The sequence below is a fragment of the Dendrobates tinctorius genome, unplaced genomic scaffold (genome assembly GCF_039654945.1).
Source record: "Dendrobates tinctorius isolate UK_male_01 unplaced genomic scaffold, ASM3965494v1 ptg000158l, whole genome shotgun sequence".
Taxonomy (NCBI): Eukaryota; Metazoa; Chordata; class Amphibia; order Anura; family Dendrobatidae; genus Dendrobates; species Dendrobates tinctorius.
In genome coordinates this window covers 37,976,126-37,998,150 of record NW_027361825.1, presented here as the reverse complement: position 1 = coordinate 37,998,150, position 22,025 = coordinate 37,976,126, and the positions used below count along the sequence as shown (strand labels likewise).

General features: G+C 41.0%; 1 protein-coding gene across 1 annotated transcript in view; it reads right to left on the bottom strand.

Annotated features, from left to right (window-relative positions):
• Positions 1-13,188: 13,188 nt before the first annotated feature.
• The window catches only part of LOC141051644 (C5a anaphylatoxin chemotactic receptor 1-like), a 28,227-nt gene continuing 19,390 nt past the window's right edge, over positions 13,189-22,025 (bottom strand). Inside the window, exons 2-3 of the mRNA XM_073548660.1 lie at positions 17,780-17,888; positions 13,189-14,260 (exon numbers count right to left, since the gene is read on the bottom strand). Of these exons, the coding sequence (XP_073404761.1) occupies positions 13,189-14,260; positions 17,780-17,888 (1,181 nt within the window). The remainder of the gene's footprint in view (positions 14,261-17,779; positions 17,889-22,025) is intronic.

Genomic DNA, 22,025 nt, shown 5'->3' with positions numbered 1-22,025 from the left:
CTCTACAGACAAGGGTACAACACAGACAAGTAAACATATTCAGAAAGAAGGAAGGCACTTATCTCAGAAGAATTGCTAGAGTGAACAGGATAACAAGATTAAGATAATTAATGAAAGTTTAAATATGCTTTAAGAAGTAAACTGTGCATAAATCAATAGTCCAGTATACTGTATATTCTCTCTGTATGCTTGATGCTTGTTTGTTTTTTCTTTGAGCTCATATACTTTTGGGAAGCTAGCTTTTATACAATATACATGCAATATACAGGGAAAATACAGCAACAGGATTGATGAGGACTTATATGAGGACTTGTATACTGTAGGTATAGAAGCCAAAACATCAAGTTATTAGCTCTGTTATCAGTTTCTTTGTTCCTGGAGTATGATACACAACAAACTTGCTCCCTCCCTCCTCCCCTCTTCATAGACTGTGAAGCATTTAGTGAGCTGTACCCTAATAAGAAAAGCCTTGGAAATTCAAAGTAAAGCTATCTAATAATATATTTTACAAACTTTATATTTGTCATCTGTACTATTGATTTATGCAAAGTTTGTTTTATTTCTATCTAAAACTATACGGTGGGGAAAGTATGTATTTGATACACTGTCGATTCCCACCTACAAAGAATGGAGAGGTCTGAAATTTTTAATCATAGGTACACTTCAACTGAAAGAAACAGAATCTACAGGAAATGTCTGACCTCTGTAATTGCAAAGGTTTCTGTACCAAATATAAAGTTCTGTTTTTCTATTGTATCAAATACGTATTTCATTCAATAAAATGCATATTATTTAAATCATACAATGTGATTTTCTGAATTTTTTTAGTCTGTCTCTCACAGGTGAAGTGTACAATTGTAGACCTCTCCATTCTTTGTAGGTGGGGAAACATGCAAAATTGTCAGTGTATCAAGTTCTTATTTTCCCAACTGTACATGGTTCCCTGTTCTTGCTCGAATTATAATATACATTATTTTATAGGACAAAATTATTTTGAGAATAAATTTATATGATTACAAAATGTCTAAGAAGCTCCTCATGAAGTCAGCTGTATTTGAGCATTTCACAGTGACTCAAGATGAAAAATATTTTGTGTGTCAATGTATTGCAAGTGACCCAGAGGAAAATAAATGCTGTGATGCCAAAATCAGTGCATATTCAGGCAGTGATAAAAATGCTCCTACAAGAGCTTCCAATCTAAAAAGACATTTACAACGCTTCCACCCAGAAGTTTTCAAAGCTGTGACTGAGAAAGATAACAGCAGCACCAAGAAACCCACGCCCAGCACTTCCTGCCAGGCAAATGAGGAGGAAAGAGCATCTCAAACATCATTAACAAGATATTTTGTAAGTGACAAGTTACTGTAACAATGACAGCAGATATATTTAAAAGACAGCTCATACAGCTTGTTGTGAAGAACGGTGTACCATTATCACTATTTGCACGACCAGCTTTTACAGCTCTTAATGGAGAAATGGCCCGCAAACTTGGTGTTTCTCTGGAAAGAGAAAGTATTAGAAAATTAGTGATTGAAGAAGCCCTTAAACAAAAGGAAGATCTTAAAAAGACTCTCAAAAGACGCTTCACGTTTCTTAAAATGGATGCCTGCACACGTCACAGAGTGAGCTATTTTGCCATCAGTGTTCTATATGTTTGTGACAACAAAGAAATTGTTACCAAGACATTGGCAGTAAAAGATACTAAAGCTCATCCCAGCAGCCAGTTTCTCCAGGCCTTAGTGGAAAAAGTCCTGCAAGATTACGAACTCAAAAAAGAACAGGTTCTTGCTATTGTAACGGACAATGCTTCAAACATGATAAGTACAATTACACTGATGAATGAGAGTAATGAACAACAGCTAGAAGAAAATTTAGGATTCAGTATGTTTGAGATGGAAGGCCACAGTGCTGTTCATGTAACTGAGGAACAAACAGATATTACAACAGAAGAACAGCAAAATTATACTGTAGAAATAGATGATCTTGTTGAAGCTGCTTCAAAACACTTTCCTATTCATCACATGCGTTGTGTCGTGCACACACTACAGCTGGCAATAAGAGATAGTCTGCAAGAGGGACATGCTGGAAATCTGATTGGAAAAGTGAGGAAATTGGCTATTGCTGCCAGAACCCCTAAAATTGATTCCATCTTGAAGAGACGTGCTGGGAAAGGGGCAATTGTTGATCAAGCCACTCGGTGGGGCAGCACTTATTTTATGATTGAGCGATTGCTTGAACTAAAACCGTTTCTTACAGATATGGCAAACCCTCAGGTAACCCTAAATGAAGGTCAATGGACACAGGTGGCTGAATTGAAGGAATTGCTTAACCACCCATTTACCGTGACTAAAAAATTACAAGCTGAGGATATAACTCCTGGCATTTTCATAAGGGAGTGGAAGAACTTGCTATTTTGCTTGTCCCAAAGAGGTGGTTTAATCGCAGATGGCATTTCTGCTTCAATGAAACGGAGAGAGACACAGCTATTGGAAAATAAAATTTTTCTGGCAGCTGTTTATGTGGACCCAAGTCATCGTATACTGCTTGATGATCAACAGCTTACTAAAGGTAAAGAAGCTCTGACTGAGGTAGCAGTTAGGATGAGTGGCCTACAGGAGGACTGCCAGGTGCAAGAGGACTTGGGTCCTGACAGTGCTACTGCTGCCATATCTTCACCCTCATCAGATGAGGAGTTTGACTTTGACAAGTATTTGGATGACATGGAGCAGGCAAAGCGTTGCCGCAAGGAAAAAGACTTCACTCCATCTCCTATAGCAAGCAGATTAACCATATTTCAGCAAAATGTTTCACTTGCTCTCAAAGAAATAGAAAAATTCAACCGTTCATCAAAACTGACTGTGCATGAGGCAATTCCTTTATAACCAGAAATTGTTAGAGATGCTGACCATGTGATTACGGCTTTGCCTCCAACCCAAGTTAGTGTAGAGAGGTTGTTCTCTGGCCTAAAATTATTAGGTCAGATTTGAGGTCATCTATGAAGGAGGATCTGATGGAGGCAATGCTATTTCTTAGGACAAATTCATAGACTGCACAAATGTTATTTAGTATGCTTTTGTTGAAAACTGTTTTTTACCACTTACATAGTTTATTACACAGTGTTATATATGTAATCGATATTACATAGTGTATTAGATATTTACAATTTATTAGTTTTTTGTGTTCTAAAGTTGTATTCCAATAAATATATATTATGTTCTATCTAAATATCTTGATTATTGTATCATAAAAATCATTAAGTGTCTGATGTTCACATTGTACTACAATACATTTTTCACTTGACTATAAGCAATATATGTGGGAGTCGGAGTCGTGGAGTCGGAGTTGATGTAAGGGAAATTGAGGAGTCTGAGTCGCAGGTTTGGCTTACCGACTCCACAGCCCTGGTTTCCACAGGCCCTCCTCACAAGGTGAATAAACCCCCTCCAGACGAGAGCAAGCCTCAGGATGTCAGTAAACATTGTCCTCTAAATAAGAAACCACATCCTCTACTAAAATGCAGAGCCTTCAGGGAGAAGTCTATAGAGGAGCGCAAAGGTTCCCTCAAGGAGAACAACATCTGCTTCAAATGTTGTGCCACAACCTCTCACTTCCCCAGGAACTGCGAAGCTAGCATGAAATGTGCAGCAGCACGGAGCACAATACAGCCTTGCACCTTGGATCACCTCCACGAGTGTTGTCGCAAGCAGATGGAGCAGCACGTCCACTCTGAACTTTTCTCCCACCTCTCATCTAACTTGCTCTTTGACAATCTACAATCTGGTTTACGCCCCCATCACTCCACTGAGACAGTCCTGACCAAAATTACTAACGACCTACTTACAGCCAAAGCTAACGGACAATACTCTATACTCCTTCTTCTTGACCTGTCCTCTGCCTTCAAGACAGTTGACCCTGCCTCCTACTACAGATCCTCTTTTCCTTTGGTGTTAAAGACCTTGCCCTATCCTGGATCTCCTCATACCTTACCAACTGCACATTTAGCGTTTCCTACTCCCATACTTCCTCTTCATCTCTCCCCCTCTCTGTTGGTGTCAGTCAGTGCTCTGTCCTAAGACGCCTTCTCAATCTCTACTCTCCAAAATCCCAGAGTGTCTATCAGCCATATGCCCCTTTTTCTCCTCTCGCTTCCTCAAACTTAATGTGGACAAATCTGAACTAATTATCTTTCCTCCATCTCGCATACCTTCCCTACCTGATCTATCACAATAAATGAATTCACAATTTCCCCTGTCCCAGTAATCTGACGCCTCGGAGTAACCCTTGACTCTGCCCTGTCCTTCAAACCGTACATCCAAGCTCTCGCCAACTCCTGTCGCCTCCAGCTCAAAGATACTTCCAGAATCCGTCCATTCCTCAACCCTAACTCTACCAAAATGCTTGTGCATGCCCTAATCATCTCCCACCTCGACTACTGCAACATTCTCTGTGGCCTACCTTTTAACACTCTCGCAACTCTCCAGTCCGTCCTCAACTCTGCTGCCCAACTAATTAATCTCTCTCCTCGCTACACTCCTTCCCCTCTTTGCGAATCTCCTCACTGGCTCCCCATTTCCCAGCATATCCAGTTTAAACTACTAAGACTGACCTACCAAGCCTTCCATAACCTTTCCCCTCTGTATATTTCCGAACTAATCTGTCAATATCTTCCCTCACATAATCTCTTGTCATCCCAAGACCTCCTCTCCTCCATGCTAATTCACTACTCACCCAATCGCCTCCAAGATTTCTCCCGAATATTCCCCATCCTCTGTAATTCTGTGCCCCAACATGATCGGTTCTCCATCACATTTGGATCCTTCAAACAGAACTTGAAAACCCATCTCTTCAAAAAAAGCTTACAGCCTGCAATGAGCACGCTGCCACCTCAACAACATTGGAGCTACTGCAACCTCCGACCTGCTGTCTCCGTCCCCATAATCATGTAGAATTTAAGCTCACAAGGGCAGGGTCCTTCTCCCTCTGTACCAGTCTGTCATTGTTAGTTTGTTTACTGTAAGTGATATTTGTATTTTGATGTAACCCCGTCTCATGTACAGCACCATGGAATTAATGGTGCTATATAAATAAACTAGCTGAAGAGCCCGGCGTTGCCTGGGCATAGTAACCAACTATGGTTAGTTATAACAAATTATAATGATTATATTCCACATAAAAACATTTCACCTCATATATTCAACACTACAGATTTGCAACACAAATTAACTAAACGATTACCAAGTATTGATAGTATTTTATTTTCAACTCATTCAAGATTTTTGGTTTCTCCTTTCGGTGCAAAGATGAACAGATTTTTGGCAGTTCCAACTCTTGAACAGACTATGTAAAGTTGACCATGAGAAAAGCATGGAGATTGCAAATCGATCCCTACTACTTTCAAGGACTGTCCCTGAGCATTGTTAATGGACATTGCAAATAGCAGTTGAACTGGAAACTGGAGGCGTTTAAAATAAAAAAACAAATCAGATGGAATGAGTGGACTTCTTGGAATGAAAATGTCCTCTCCTTTGGCACATCCTGTTTCTGAGCTGTGTATCTAACCCTATCCTGTGTGATACTTTCTGCTGAGCTGTGTATCTAATCCTATCGTGTGTTACTGACTGCTGTCGTGTATCTAATCCTATCCTGTGTGATACTGATTGCTGAGCAGTGTATCTAATCCTATCTTGTGTGATACCGTCTGCTGAGCAGTGTATCTAACCCTATCCTGTGTGATACTGACTGTTGAGCCGTGTACCTAATCCTATCATGTGTGTTACTGGCTGCTCAGCCGTGTATCTAATCTTATCCTGTGTGATAATGTCTTCTGAGCTGTGTACCTAATCCTATCGTGTTACTGACTGCTGAGCCGTGTATCTAATCCTATCCTGTGTGATACTGACTGCAGAGCCATGTATCTAATACTATTCTGTGTGATACTGTGTGCTGAGCTGTGTATCTACTCCTATCCTGTGTGATACTGACCACTGAGCTGTGTATTTAATCCTATCCTGTGTGATTCTGACTGCTGAGCCATGTGTCTAATCCTCTCCTGTGTGATACTGACTTCTGAGCCGTGTATCTAATCCTATCCTGTGTGATACTGACTGCAGAGCCATGTAGCTAATCCTATTATGTGTGATACTGTCTGCTGAGCCGTGTATCTAATACTATTCTGTGTGATACTGTGTGCTGAGCTGTGTATCTATTCCTATCCTGTGTGATACTGACTGCTGAGCTGTGTATCTACGCCTATCCTGTGTGATACTGACTGCTGAGCTGTGTAGCTAATCCTGTCCTGCCAATCCTATGTGATACTGACTGCTGAGCCATGTGTCTAATTTTCTCCTGTGTGATACTGACTGCTGAGCTGTGTATCTAATCCTATCCTGTGTGATACTGACTGCTGAGCTGTGTACCTAATCCTATCGCGTGTTACTGACTGCTCAGCCGTGTATCTAATCCTATCCTGTGATACTGACTGCTGAGCCATGTATCTAATCCTATCCTGTGTGATACTGACTGCTGAGCCATGTATCTAATCCTATTCTGTGTGATGCTGTCTGCTGAGCCATGTATCTAATACTATTCTGTGTGATATTGTGTGCTGAGCTGTGTATCTAATCCTATCCTGTGTGATACTGACTGCTGAGCTGTGTATCTAATCCTATTCTGTGTGATACTGTGTGCTGAGCTGTGTATCTAATCCTATCCTGTGTGATACTGTCTTGAACTTGTTTGGATGTTAGTCGAAGTTCTTTATCCCACATCCGCACAATCTTGCGTTGAAATCTCTTGTCAATTTTTCTTTTCCGTCCACATCTAGGGAGGTTAGCCACAGTGCCATGGGCTTTAAACTTCTTTATAACACTGCGCACGGTAGACACAGGAACATTCAGGTTTTTGGAGATGGACTTGTAGCCTTGAGATTGCTCATGCTTCCTCTCAATTTGGTTTCTCAAGTCCTCAGACAGTTCTTTGGTCTTCTTTCTTTTCTCCATGCTCAATGTGGTACACACAAGGACACAGGACAGAGGTTGAGTCAACTTTATTCCATGTCAACTGGCTGCAAGTGTGATTTATTTATTGCCAACACCTGTTAGGTGCCACAGGTAAGTTACAGGTGCTGTTAATTACACAAATTAGAGAAGCATCACATGATTTTTCAAACAGGGCCAATACTTTTGTCCACCCTCTTTTTTATGTTTGGTGTGGAATTATATCCAATTTGGCTTTAGGACAATTCTTTTTGTGCTTTTTCATTTAAGACAAATTAAATGAAGATAATAATACCAAAGAATTTGTGTTTGCAATCATTTTCAGGAAGAAACTGAGTATTATCTGACAAAATTGCAGGGGTGTCAATAATTTTGGCCACAACTGTAGATGCTTTTGTTACTTTAATTGGTCAAAAAGGAAGCCAACATACAGTGGGGAAAATAAGTATTTGATCCCTTGCTGATTTTGTACGTTTGCCCACTCACAAAGACATGACCAGTCTCTAATTTTTAGGGTAGGTTAATTTTAACATTGAGAGATAGAATATCAAAAATAAAATCCAGAAAATCACATTGTGAGAAATATGTATTTGATCCCCTACCAACCATTAAGAGTTCTGGCTCTTACAGACCAGTTAGATGCTCCTAATCAACTCGTTACCTGCATTAAAGACAGCTGTCTTACATAGTAACAACAGACTCATGTCCACAGACTCTAACCTCTACAACAAAGAGCTTTCTAAGGATGTCAGGGACAAGACCAAAGACCTGCACAAAGCTGGAATGGGCTACAAAGCTATAAGTAAGACGCTGGGTGAGTAGACAACTGTTGGTGCAGTAGTAAGAAAATGGAAGCTTTGATTTGATTGAATTGCCCAGGACCAAAGGGACCTAGCGATTAAACCACTTACATTTCATTGTACTTAATTTAATTTCTTATAGAACACAAGCAGGTACATCCATTTTTATTCAGAATAATTACATATGGAAGCCATAAAACCTGTATAGATGACAGAGTCTTGGACATATGATGTACATATAAGTAGTGTCGCACTCAAGGTTAGCCAATTTGGGTTGAGATACATACGATCTCCAGATCTGCCATTGTTGTTTCAATTAAAACGATGCATCGGAGGCAAGAAAACACACACAGCCAGTGGACAAATCATGTCTGACATCAGATCCCAAGCAAGAAGTATTTTATTACACCTACAGAAAAAAGTGAATGGCTAAGTACATTACCTAAGAGAAAAGATATGTAAGGTGGGTCTAACAAAGTTGTAAATTATGGATTTTGCTGAGTTCTTTCAAACTAGTTCTATCCAGCTTTATTTGCCTTCAGTGAGAAATCAAAATTAACTCAGACACCTCTATGTCGGAAACAGCACCCTGTGTTATTGCTTTTATGAATAACACTTGTAAAGCTAATATAAAAAAATTATCACAGATTACATATATATATATATATACACATACACAGTACAGCCCAAAAGTTTGGACACACCTCATTCAAAGAGCTTTCTTTATTTTCATAACTATGAAAATTGTAGATTCACTCTGAAGGCATCAAAACTATGAATTAACACATGTGGAATTATATAATTAACAAAAAAGTGTGAAACAACTGAAAATACTGTGTCTTATATTCCAGGTTCTTCACCTTTTGCTTTGATTACAGCTTTGAACACTCTTGGCATTCTCTTGATGAGCTTCAAGAGGTGTGAATGGTTAAAACTAAAATCAGAGCTGAAGTTTCATTTTCTCCATTCTCTGATGGTTTCGTTTCTCCATTTTTGTTGCTGTAAGATACATTTTTGTAATTGGGATGAAAAGTTCAGGCTGTCATGAAACCAGACTGTTCCTCATCAGGTGCAAGATAAGGGACCCGGGGGTATATTACTCTGAAGAATATGCCATTATACTACTTTCTATGCTATGTAAATACGGGCATAGGTTTTCTTGCAATATAATTGGCTTATAAAGTGAAATGATGCTATTGGTAGTTGAGAACTTTGCATAATTAAGCAAAATATTATAAAAGAAGTGACTAAAATAAAGGGGACTAGTGATCTCTTTGGATCATCCCATACAGAGACACGTCTCCGTGTGGTCATTTGAGTTGCTAGCAACACTCTGTGGAATAATTTGGAAATCACTGGATCAACCGTGAAGGGTTAATTCAACCCTCTCCCTATCAGAGGTAGTCACCGGAAATATTTTTTACTTCACAGGTGTGCCCTGTCAGGTTTAATAAGTGGGATTTCTTGCTTTATAAATAGGGTTGGGACCATCAGTTGTGTTGTGCAGAAGTCTGGTGGATACACAGCTGAGAGTCCTACTGAATAGACTGTTAGGCCTCTTTCACACTTCCGTTTTTGACAATCAGTCAAGATCCGCCAATTTTGAAAAAAAACGGATCCGCCATTTTTCTTTGCGGATACGTTTTTTTCCCCATTGACTTTCATTATTGGCGGATCCTTACTGATTGCCGTCCGTTGCATCTGTTGTTTTGAGCATCCACCACAAAGTTAGTGTCCGTCAACATCCTCAAAATTTCCAAACGGAGCTTGCAAGGTTTTTTTGTCCGGCGGATCCTCCAGACACTGAATTAACCCCAAAATCTGTCTGGCTGCCGGACCAAAAAAAAAATCAATCTCTCTCTCTCTCATCCCGGCCAGCGATTCCTTTAAATTTCCTCATTTTCAGGATCCGTCTAAAAACGGATCCTGTGCCATCCGTTCACATCACTTGAGAACGTATCCGCTTGTCCACCTTTTTGGCGGATTATAACTGATGCAAAAAACTGAAGTGTGAAAGAGGCCTTAGCTGCTTTTTTCTTGCTATAATACAAATTCTAAGTAAAGAAAAACGAGTGGCTATCTTTATTTTAAGAAATGAAGGTCAGTCAGGCCAAAAAATTCGGAAAACTTTGAAAGTGTACCGAAGTGCAGTGGCAAAAACCAAGCGCTACAAAGAAACTGGCTCACATGAGGACCGCCCCAGGAAAGGAAGACCAAGAGTCACCTCTGCTGCGGAGCATAAGTTCACCCGAGTCACCAGCCTCAGAAATTGCAGGCTAACAGCAGCTCAGATTAGAGACCAGGTCAATGCCACACAGAGTTCTAGCAGCAGACACATCTCTACAACAACTGTTAAGAGGAGACTTTGTGCAGCAGGCCTTCATGGTAAAATAGCTGCTAGGAAACCACTGCTAAGGACAGGCAACAAGCAGAAGAGACTTGTTTGGGCTAAAAACACAAGGAATGGACATCAGACCAGTGGAAATCTGTGCTTTGGTCTGATGAGTCCAAATTTGAGATCTTTGGTTCCAACCACCGTGTCTTTGTGCGACGCAGAAAAGGTGAACGGATGGACTCTACATGCCTGGTTCCCACCATGAAGCTTGGAGGAGGAGGTGTGATGGTTTGGAGGTGCTTTGCTGGTGACACTGTTGGGGATTTATTCAAAATTGAAGGCATACTGAATCAGCATGGCTGCCACAGCATCTTGCAGCGGCATGCTATTCCATCCGGTTTGCGTTTAGTTGGACCATCATTTATTTTTCAACAGGACAATGACCCCAAACATACCTCCAGGCTGTGTAAGGGCTATTTGACCAAGAAGGAGAGTGATGGGGTGCTACGCCAGATGACCTGGCCTCCACAGTCACCAGACCTGAACCCAATCGAGATGTTTTGGGGTGAGCTGGACCGCAGAGTGAAGGTAAAAGGGCCAAGAAGTGCTAAGCATCTCTGGGAAATCCTTCAAGACTGTTGGAAGACCATTTATGGTGACTACCTCTTGAAGCTCATCAAGAGAATGCCAAGAGTGTGCAAAGCAGTAATCAAAGCAAAAGGTGGCTACTTTGAAGAACCTAGAATATAAGACATATTTTCAGTTGTTTCACACTTTTTTGTTAATTATATAATTCCACATGTGTTAATTCATAGTTTTGATGCCTTCAGAGTGAATCTACATTTTCATAGACATGAAAATAAAACTCTTTGAATGAGAAGGTGTGTCCGAACCTTTGGTCTGTACTGTGTGTATGTGTATATATATATAGAGCCAGTGCACGTGTCCTGAGTACAGAAGCAGTGCTAAGAGTTACCTGGGGAGCAGGGCAGCAGAGGTGACCATGCGTGCTTCAGGCTAACAGTGTCAGGGTCCAGTCAGCGCTGGAAGGTAAAGAAGCATAGGACCTGCGGACACTGAAACTGAATAGTCTGCACGGGACCTATGGTCATGTGACTGCAAGGGGGCGGGGCTTAGCGTCCTGTATTCAGATAGGACAGGACACCATACAACAACTCAGAGTCAGGCAAAACAGTGGTCACAGCAGTACGGGCAAACGAGGCACAGGAGCGACAAACAGACGGGTAGTCAGACAGAGCCAAAGGTCATACACAAGAGGGCGATGTGGTACCAAGGGGACGAGCAGAGAGGAGTCGGGTCACAAGCAGAGAGTCATACACGAGAGGTAGCGCAGTACAAGAGGGTCAGGCAGAACTCGTAACAGGGAAAGAACCAGATCACAACCGAACAAGCAAGCAAGATATCAGGCACAAGGCACACGTATACAAGAGGTCACTTAACTCAGCCGAGGGCAGGAGTATAACTGACACCGGACCCAGGTCCAGTGAGCACTAAATAGCCTCCTGCTGCCAGAGAGAGGCAGCACAATTAACCCATAGTCTAACCAGGACGGGTCAAAGTGAAATCCCGTCCTGGATCATGACTATATATATATATATATATATATACACACAAATTGTCTAAATCAAAGCAAAGTATAAAATATTTACCATAACAGCAGGTAATAGCTAAGATACAAGCATAAACCAGTTCAGTACACCACTTACTACACAGCTGTCTGATGTATATGATCAGCTTTGCTTTCTATTTTATCTTTTATGCTATATAGAGGACAGTGTAAATCCTCTTCTTGCTTAGATTCAGCTCGTAGGGAATCTTTAGGGCAATGCTCCCTGGCAAAAAATATATGATAATATGAATAACGGTATGTTTCCACGGGCCGTATTGCCAGCGATTTGGGTGCTGCAGAAACCCCGATCCGCCCAAAGCGCCATACCATTTTGTACTTGCGGTGATACCGCATGTGTTCATTGAACACATGCAGTATCACCGCATCGTATCCATAGACTGGGTTATTTATCTTGCGTAGATGGAGTGTCCGCGCAAGAAAAATAGACATGCTGCGGTCTAAAAAGACGTACCACATGTTTGGATATGCAGGGATGCCAGACACAGCCCAGCACGCATAGTGGAGACGAGATTTTATAAAATCCCCTCCACTATGCTGTAACATCTGGACGCTGCGGAATGGACTCTGCGACTGTACGTAGCGTCCAATACGCAGCAATTCCTGATGTAATCCGGCCCGTGGAAACATACCCTTATGGCATTCAAAACTTTGTCGAATGGAAAAATAAAATAGGTAATGACACTTGAAATATAGAGAGAAAAAAACCAAAAGCGCAAAACTGAAGATTGGCCTTGGTGGGAAGAGGTTAAAGAGGCTTAAAATACAGCTAAGGAGATCATCATGGCAATGTTATCACTCCAGTAACTTAGGGTATGTTCATACAATGATTATCTAAGCAGAATAATCCAAGTCAAATTTGCAAGTGAATTTGTGCAATTTGAACACGAGCGTGGATTTCATATTAAAACCAATGGAAATGGAAATTCTGGCATGAAATTTGCCAAAATTGTGGCAAATTTGGCATATTTTAAGAATGTGGTGCCAAGGAGCTTCCAGCTGCACCTCAAATTGTAGAGTATCTAATATACCATATTTTACATCAGCTCTCACTGTCTACTAAATGTATCTATTTAAAGTGGTAATTGATTATAGCATTAGCGTCATGATAGGTCAGAAACTATGTACACAAGGAGCAATCTTAAGGTGCCCATATATCTTCAGTAGCTCCCAGTTGAACCCTTTCAACACTCTCATACAAAGGTCCAGCTGAGCAAATGAGTAGAGGAGAGTAATCTGCTGCAAGATACTTTGAGCAGTAACTTATCTTCCCTTAGAACGAAGGATCGGGTTTTAAACCTTATATCTGACATGATGTGTTGGTGTAGAGTTAGCAAGGCCCAAAGTCACAAATATATATCAGTAGATACAACCACCTTTACACTAATGTGCATGGGCATCTCTATGGAACTAAATGGATGTTTCTGTATTCTTCGATTCAGATGTTAGATTTGTCCTGTTGGAGTCAGGAGTAATTTCCTCTTCCAAGACATCCTTTAGAATGACCCTGATTGACCTTTTAAATTTACTTTTGAAGTTGTGACCAAATAGCACATAAATGATTGGATTGATACAACTGTTCATGAATGCCAATGCAATGAAAATATTAAAAAGATTTAGCGTAGGCTTATAATATGGTGAACTAACTGCACTCATAGCTATGATGGTTCCTGACACATGGTAAGGAAGCCAACACACAAAGAACCCAGTGATCACCACAATGGATACTCTCATCGTCTTAGTGTTTTGTGTAAATCGCAACTTCACCCGATGTATCAGCAAAGTGTAGCAACCAATGATGACCAAAAATGGGATGACAAACCCAAGCAGTAGACGGCAAATTGCGATGGAGTCTTCCACCTTCTGTCTTTGAAATCTGAGAATCCTATAGTCAGCTACACATTTTATCCTTCCCTCGTATTCCTTGACATTTCGAAAGACTAAATTTGGGCTACTTAAGATGATGGCTAGGATCCATAGAATGGCACATGACAAGTATGCCTTTTGCAAAGTTCTGTTATTCTGACACCATACGGGTCTCAACACCATGGCACAGCGATCAATACTGATCATAGTCAGGAGGAGGATACTGGCGTACATGTTAATTAACAGAATGGAAGGGATAAACTTGCAGGTGAAGAGACCCAGGGGCCAGTATCCAAGGCTTATATTCATGATACTAAAAGGCACAGAGAGGCAGCACAGGAGATCGGCAATTGCCAGATTTTGGAACCATATGGTATTCACAGAGCGCTTCATTTCAAAGGCTGTTATCCACAAAACCAAACTGTTCCCAGGAACGCCAAGCAAAAAAACAAGGACGTACTGGAATATGGCAACTCTATCTGTGACTGAAACTTGATCATTCTCATTTCGAGAAATGATGGGGGGAAATGTGTGGTTTTCATCATAGTCATACTCATAACTATCATTCCATGACATCTCCATGACAATCCAGAGAATTCTCAGTCTCTGTGAGACCCTGAAAAATATAACAAAAAGTGGTTCTCTTACTATCCAACATTATTCAACATTTAGAGGGTCAGTCTACACAATTCACAGCTAGTAACAAGTGCTATTGTGGGCTGCAGTCTACTGGTGTGGGAGGAACAACCATTGAAATGGTGATTGGTGGTGAAGTGCAATTTGGCCAAGTGCAATTTGTTATTATAGTCTTTTTAGCAAAAGCACTTGTGATTTTCCCTATTATCTATTCACCTCTATAGAGTAGCAGTCACACAAGTGGTCTCCTTTTTGCAGCCTGCTCTGTTTTTTGCATAGATAGGTGGCAACTTTAGTGCAATTATTATTAGTCTTTTCTGCCCCTTTCCCTGTCACCTTTTGCATGCCACCTCCCCGACAGGTTTCCATGCCAAATTGTGTCTCCCCTGCACCTTCCTACCACATAGCCTATTTAATTTGTGTGTCCCTATTTCCCTATTGCATCACCCCCTTCCACTGCTTCCTATCTCTTATATATTGGCCCCCACACGGTGGAGATCACTAGACCCCTCAAATTTCTTTTTATGAACAAATCAATGGGCTTATGTCTAACTTCAACAGAAAAAACTATGTTATCAAATTCAATTGATAAAACATGGAAATGCAAAAAACACCTTCAGTGAAAATGTCATTGCACCCAACATCCTAACTAGAGATGGGGAAAAAAAAAGATTTTTAGTAACCTGGTCTGGCGTCCACATCAGTACTCCATGTCAGCTGGGCCAAGGCAGTGCAAATGTCCCCTGATGCATCAAAGACTGAAGGAAACCTTGGAGGAAACCTGGGCATGTCTTGCATTTACTAGGACCCAGTAATCACAAGAGGTGCTCAGAATGCTGGGAATGGAAATTTGCCCTACATTGATCTAGTAAACCAGGGTCTCGTGAATATTTTTAACTCCAGTTTTGACCTCCATCAGGACTTAGTGTGGCAGCGCTGGAAATAAAGAGGGCTGTAGAGTACAACAACGGAAATATATGTTGTCAGATTACTGCCTCCTTTATCCTACCTTAAGTGGTTTCCTTTTTCCCAGTCCTTTTCTCCTACCCACAGTACTCTCCTGCCTAGTCTCACCCCATCGCTGCCTGGCAAAGCCCCTGTTCACGTACTATCTGCCATAACACAGAGCCCCTGGTAGTTTGCACCTCACCCCTAATCTTCCACCATACAACCTTCCTGCCACTTTTTTTTGCACTATTCCCTTTTAATAAGTAGTGTAAAGGCCAAGACCTATTGGCTTAGTGGAACCCATAAATTCCTTATGGCAGCGATCAACACTGTATAGGAATTTGGCAAATGTTTGATTGCTCCACAGCACCTTCACAGGGGACATGAAGCATTGCGCTGGTCCTATTAAAATCAGTTTACTCTCTTTGTAATGTGAGAGGAGCTCTATTTGTAGATTTTGTCTACTTTTGTTTATAGATAAGTCTGAGCTCAAATAAAGGTATATTTGAATACCAAAGTAAGAAGTTTGTAAGAAAGAAGTTTCTGCAACTCTCCCATATATCTGAAATAAGTGTGCAGATACCAATGTACAGTGGGTACGGAAAGTATTCAGACCTCTTTAAATTTTCACTCTTTTGTTTAATTGAAGCCATTTGGTAAATTCAAAAAAATTATTTTTTCTCATTAATGTACAGTCTGCACCCCATCTTGACTGGAAAAAAACAGAAATGTAGACATTTTTGCAAATTTATTAAAAAAGAAAAACTGAATTATCACATGGTCATAAGTATTCAGACCCTTTCCTCAGACACTCATATTTCAGTCACATGCTGTCCATTTCCTTGTGATCCTTCCTGAGATGGTTCTACTCCTTCATTGGAGTCCAGCTGTGTTTAATTAAACTGATAGGGCATGATTTGTAAAAGCACACACCTGTCTATATAAGACCTCACAGCTCACAGTGCATGTCAGACCAAATGAGAATCATGAGGTCAAAGGAACTGGCCAAGGAGCTCAGAGACAGAATTGTGGCAAGGCACAGATCTAGCCAAGGTTACAAAAGAATTTCTTCCATGCTCAAGTTTCCTAAGCGCACAGTGGCCTCCATAATCCTTAAATGGAAGAAGTTTGGGACCACCAGAAGTCTTCCTAGACCTGGCCTTCCAGCCAAACTGAGCAATTGTGGGAGAAGAGCCTTGGTGAGAGAGGTAAAGAAGAACCACCAAGATCACTGTGTCTGAGCTCCACAGATTCAGTAGGGAGATGGGAGAAAGTTCCACAAAGTCAACTATCGCTTCAGCCCTCCTCCACTAGTCAGGCCTTCATGGCAGAGTGACCTGACGGAAGTCTCTCCTCAGTGAAAAACATATGAAAGCCCACATAGAGTTTGCTAAAAAAAAAAACCACATGAAGGACTCCCAGACTATGAGAAATAAGATTCTCTGGTCTGATGAGACAAAGATAGAACTTTTTGGTGATAATTCTAAGCGGTATGTGTGAAGAAACGAGGCACTGCTCATCACCTGCCCAATAAAATCCCAACAGTGAAACATGGTGGTGGCTGCATCATGCTATGTGGGCGTTTTTCAGGTGCAGGGACAGGACTACTGGTTGCATTTGAAGGAAACATGAATGAGGCCAAGTACAGAGATATCCTGGATGAAAATCTCTTCCAGAGTGCTCTGGACCTCAGACTTGGTCGAAGGTTCACCTTCCAACAAGACAATGACCCTAAACACACAGCTAAAATAACTATGCGACCATTCTTGACTGGCCCAGCCAGTGCCCTGACCTAAACCCAGTTGAGCATCTCTGGAGAGACCTGAAAATGGCTGTCCACCAACGTTCACCATCCAACCTGATGGAACTGGAGAGGATCTGCAAGGAAGAATGGCAGAGGATCCACAAATCCAGGTGTGAAAAACTTGTTGCATCATTCCCAAGAAGACTCATGGCTGTACTAGCTCAAAAGAGTGCTTCTACTCAATACTGAGCAAAGGGTCTGAATACTTATGGCCATGTGATATTTCAGTTTTTCTTTTTTACTAAATTTGCAAAACTTTCTACATTTCTGTTTTTTTTCAGTCAAGGTGGGGTGCAGAGTGTACATTAATGAGGAAAAAAATGAACTTTTTTGAATTTACCAAATGGCTGCAATGAAACAAAGAGTGAAAAATTTAAAGGGGTCTGAATACTTTCTATACCCACTGTAAATGTTAATGGAAATTTACCCTAAAGTATATCTTTCCATAATTCAATTTTAAAGTAAGGTTCTTTGTTGTTCAGAAATTACCATTTGCTGCTTTCTCTTTTACATATTAATAGAGTAGATTTGTAGCCAAAAAAAAACTGCCAGCATCCATCAAAAAGTGGTGCCAAAGTACGAAGTATTGAGGAACACAACTCTGCTTTCATGTTACGTAAACATATAAAAATATAAAACTACTGCATATTACCGGTATGTATTTTGCATGCAATAAGTGTTATCTTACCCAGAGTCAAGATTTCACGTTTCTCGAGACTTCTAACTGGTAATGTAGTAATTCTCTACAAGTCCTCTCTTTTATGAAGCGGTCTGGTGGTAGATGTCACTCCAGATAACATCATTTGCATATTTGTAAGAAGCTGTTCAAGAATTATCTGTGCACTCCAATGGAGACCTGTAACATAAAAGTAGCACAATATTAGTAATGGCTGTAAAGATCTATTCAACTTTGCCATTCCAATTTCTTTTTTGCCGACCCTGTAACTTTGCGATAGGACTCTTTAAGAATATCCAGTTGTTTTGTGTCAGCAGCTTCTATTTATTTATTTATTTTACTCATTTATATAGCACATTAATTCCACAGTGCTTTACATACATTATCATCACTGTCCCCAATGGGGCTCACAATCCAAATTCCTTATCAGTATGTCTTTGGAATGTCTTTCTATGTTTTCCTATGTAGATCTTTGCATCTCTATGGTAAAAGATTACAAACAATCTTTGTTTAATCTGATCCTGCGGTTCTTTATGGGCAGTATAAACCCATTTCAGAACTTTGTAAACCATTGTTCTAGTCATTGCGGCACTACTTCCATTAGGAGTATCATGGGTTGCATAACAAAAGTCTACAAAGAGGGTCAATTTCCGCGTTTGCATTTACACCCACTTAAATAAAGTCCATTTTGAAAAATAGTCATTAATGGTTATAGGAAGTTTCGCCCCCAGCAATTCGCCCCCAGCAGTTCACCCCCGCACATTTCGCCCCTATCATTTCGTCCCCAGGAGGATTCGCCCCCACACATTTTGCCCCCGCACATTTTGGCCCCCAGCAGTTCGTCCCCGGATGTTTCGCCCCCAGCAGTTCGCCCTCAGCAGTTCGCCCCCGGATGTTTGGCCCCCGGATTTTTCACCCCTGGTAGTTTGCCCCCGGATGTTTGTACCCTGTTTTGCCCCCACAATTTTGTGTTTGGATGTTTTGTCAGTTTGTCCTTGTGGTTCATGAATTCCCATCCGTCATCAATCCACATGTCACAAAAGTACTGTACAGAGTGCTGCACTTTTGTGACATTTTAAATCAACTGTTTCCATCTGTAAACCTCACAACTGATTACATTATAGTGTCAGAGCATTTTGCCCGCAACTTTAACAAGACATTTTCCAAAACGTTTCTGAAATGTTTTTGTGTTGCAAAAACATAACAAAAAAAATAAACGGATTCAAAAAATGTAGTGTAAATAAGACCTGATTAGGTGGGGAATGTAAACCACTCTAAACTCAAAACAATTTGTGAACTTTTACCTGACCCAGCACTGAGCTGCTTTTTTGCAAGTTTTGTTGCAGATGTAACAATTTTCATGTCAGGTGTCCTGCAAGTTACATTAGACTAGCTCTTATTCCATCTTTACATCAGAATATAGCAGTATCTAAAATCTCTACAAAGAGAGAGGTGCACTAGCACAAAACATCAGTCAGCTTCCACAGCAATTCACTTTCTACAAGTATTAATTCAGTTCTATCCCAACATGGGAAGAAGAAGTTGGTCTACGAGAATCACATTTACGTATTATCCAAACGAACGGCTCACAATGTCCATTCCATCTGGGTGTGTAAAAAATGGTCGACTTTCAAGGGACGTGTTTGGACCAAAGAAGCATCTGGTTGAGTGGTGAAAGTAACCAATCCCCACAACCACGCAGCACAAGCAGCAAGACCTGAAGCAATCCGACTTGTCAATGAGGCGGTCACCAGGGCAAGGACAACACAGGAGACACCACAACAGATTCTCACAGAAGTCATTTCAGGAGCCCATTCTAATGTTGTAGCACTTCTCCCAAGGAAAGCATCACTGAAGAGAACAATACAATTATCAAGGCAACGTGGCAATATTCCAAGGTTGCCCCAAATTCTTGATCAACTTGTTATTCCCCAGGAGTTCCAGGGGATTAATATTGATGGTATCCAGCAGCAGTTACTTCTGCATGACTCTGGTAAGCATTTAACATTTCCATTATGCAAAATTATTGCAAAGTTTATATTGCACAAATGTGAAAAATTATCTATTGCAAAGTCCTGATATAGAATACTATGTGATTATTTTGCCTTAAAGGGAAACTTTGAGAATAGTGTAATGTAGGGTGAGGCCTACTGATTCCAACTATGCCTCACTTGTTTAGTTGCAGTCTGATTTTCTGCTCAGCTTCAAAGTAGAAGTCCTGCCTTTAAGATACAGTGGTTTGCCATGTTCACAAGCAGAGTGGTAACCTTGTCCACCAACCATGATTTGCAGATATCCAGCCATTGTCAATCACAGCCAGAGGACAAGGTTGTCGCATCAAACCCGCATCACTAGATGTCAAATTTAGTGTAGAATTTTCTGCTATAAATTAGCTGCAGATCGTCTGCTGCAACTACTTAGTGCATGTGAATGGACCTCAAGGATTCATTAACATGTCTCCTAACTTCTGTGGATTGTCCATGACTGTAGATCTACAGCTATTCTGGTGTAGATAATTCTACACCAAAATCCCTATTTAGTTCTATGGATTTAGGTGCAGGTTTTAGTACGAGATTTTAGCCCCTTGTCTGAATGGCTGGAATCTTTTTTGCATAATGGCAGCATACATTCACATGCAGGGACATAAGTAGTTTGGCCCAGGCCCCATAGCAAAGTTTTGAAGGGGCCTGGGCCCCCCTTCCTCCACGATGGAATGCCCCCTGCCAACAGCCTAAAATGAAGTTCCAATGCTGAATTAGTATTGGGAAGAGGGTACACCATGCTTCGGTAGGTGCCTGTCACCTACCGGAGCTTGGCAGGGGGTGAATTAATATTCACCACCTGCTGCCACACGATGCGGTCCTCTGCTTTAATACATGACATGCAATGATGTATACAATCATGTGATCCCTCACGTCTCAGGATCTGCATCAAAGCAGAGTGAGGAAAGCAGCGCAGCAGCAGGCGGTGAGTATAAATTTATCCTTGCCAAGCTCCAGTCGGTGACAGGCACCTAACAGAGCATGGTAGAGCCAGGGTGCCCGATGTTCATGGACGTATAACACTCCTTGGTGGCAGGCCCCCTGATGGCCTGGGGGCAGTGGCGTCCTCTGCCTACATGGCTGGTCCACCACTGCTGCACTGCATGTCATTTTTTTAACTGTGCATTTTTTCATCAGCATGTGGATGGGATTTAGACATTTACGCTGCATATGACCCCGACCTAATGAACCATTGAGTTAGTATGCTTTTTTTCACAAATACTTCTTACATGTTTGCTCGTTTTTTCTGATGTAAACCTTTTATTATCATGGAATTCTGCATTTTGCTAGTTTCTGCCGCCGTTAATCCTTTCACGACTTTGAAAATGTGACTTTTTTTAAGCTTGGAAGCATTTTTAAACAGGAATATATCATTTTCCACTGGGACAATAATTGTCGTAGAAAAAGCTATTGTTTAGCCCCATCACACCACATTTTGCTTCAGTTTTACGTTTCTGTTATAAAATCAGAAAATCTGAAGCTAAATGTGAGTTTTTAATGTGAGATATGAACAACGGATGCTTCTGATTAGGAAAATTTAGTGTGAATTCATCCCGAAATTCTCTGTCTGCTACTTGTTACTTTTTATTTTGTTTCTCATTATTTCCTGTACTAATACTTTCACTTTTAATTAGGAAGTTGACTCAGCCGTATCTTGATATTTGGAACAAGAGACACTCTCCATCTACTGGCCCAAAGTAAAGAGTGGTTTGCTGATGGCATGTTTTCCACTACACCATCCCTGTTCAAGCAACTTTCTACAATCCATGTAGTCCACAGCAGCCTTGTTGTTCCTGTAGTGTACGCCTTGCTGATGGACAAGAGCCGTTCAACATACCAGAGATTGCTACAAGAGCTGAAGAACTTGCAGCCTGGATTGCAGCCACACAACCTGATGTTGGATTTTGAACTAGCTGCAATCCAGGCATTTGAGTGTGAATTCCCCAACCTCGAGAAGACCGGTTGCTTCTTCCACCTATCACAGTCAGTTTGGCGTAAAGTTCAAAATGAAGGACTCAAGGTGCAATATCAAGGTGACCATGAATTTGCTCGTTGGATACGCATGATACCTGCCCTGGCCTTTCTACCACCACAGAATGTTGTGCCTTCATTTGAAGAGTTAATGGAAAATCCTGACTTTCCACAAGAAGCCATACCCATTGCCAATTATTTTGAAGATACCTATATTGGTCGAATGACTTGCAGAGGACGTCAGGCACCTTTGTTTCCAGTTCAACTTTGGAATATGTATGAACGAACATTAAATGATCAACAG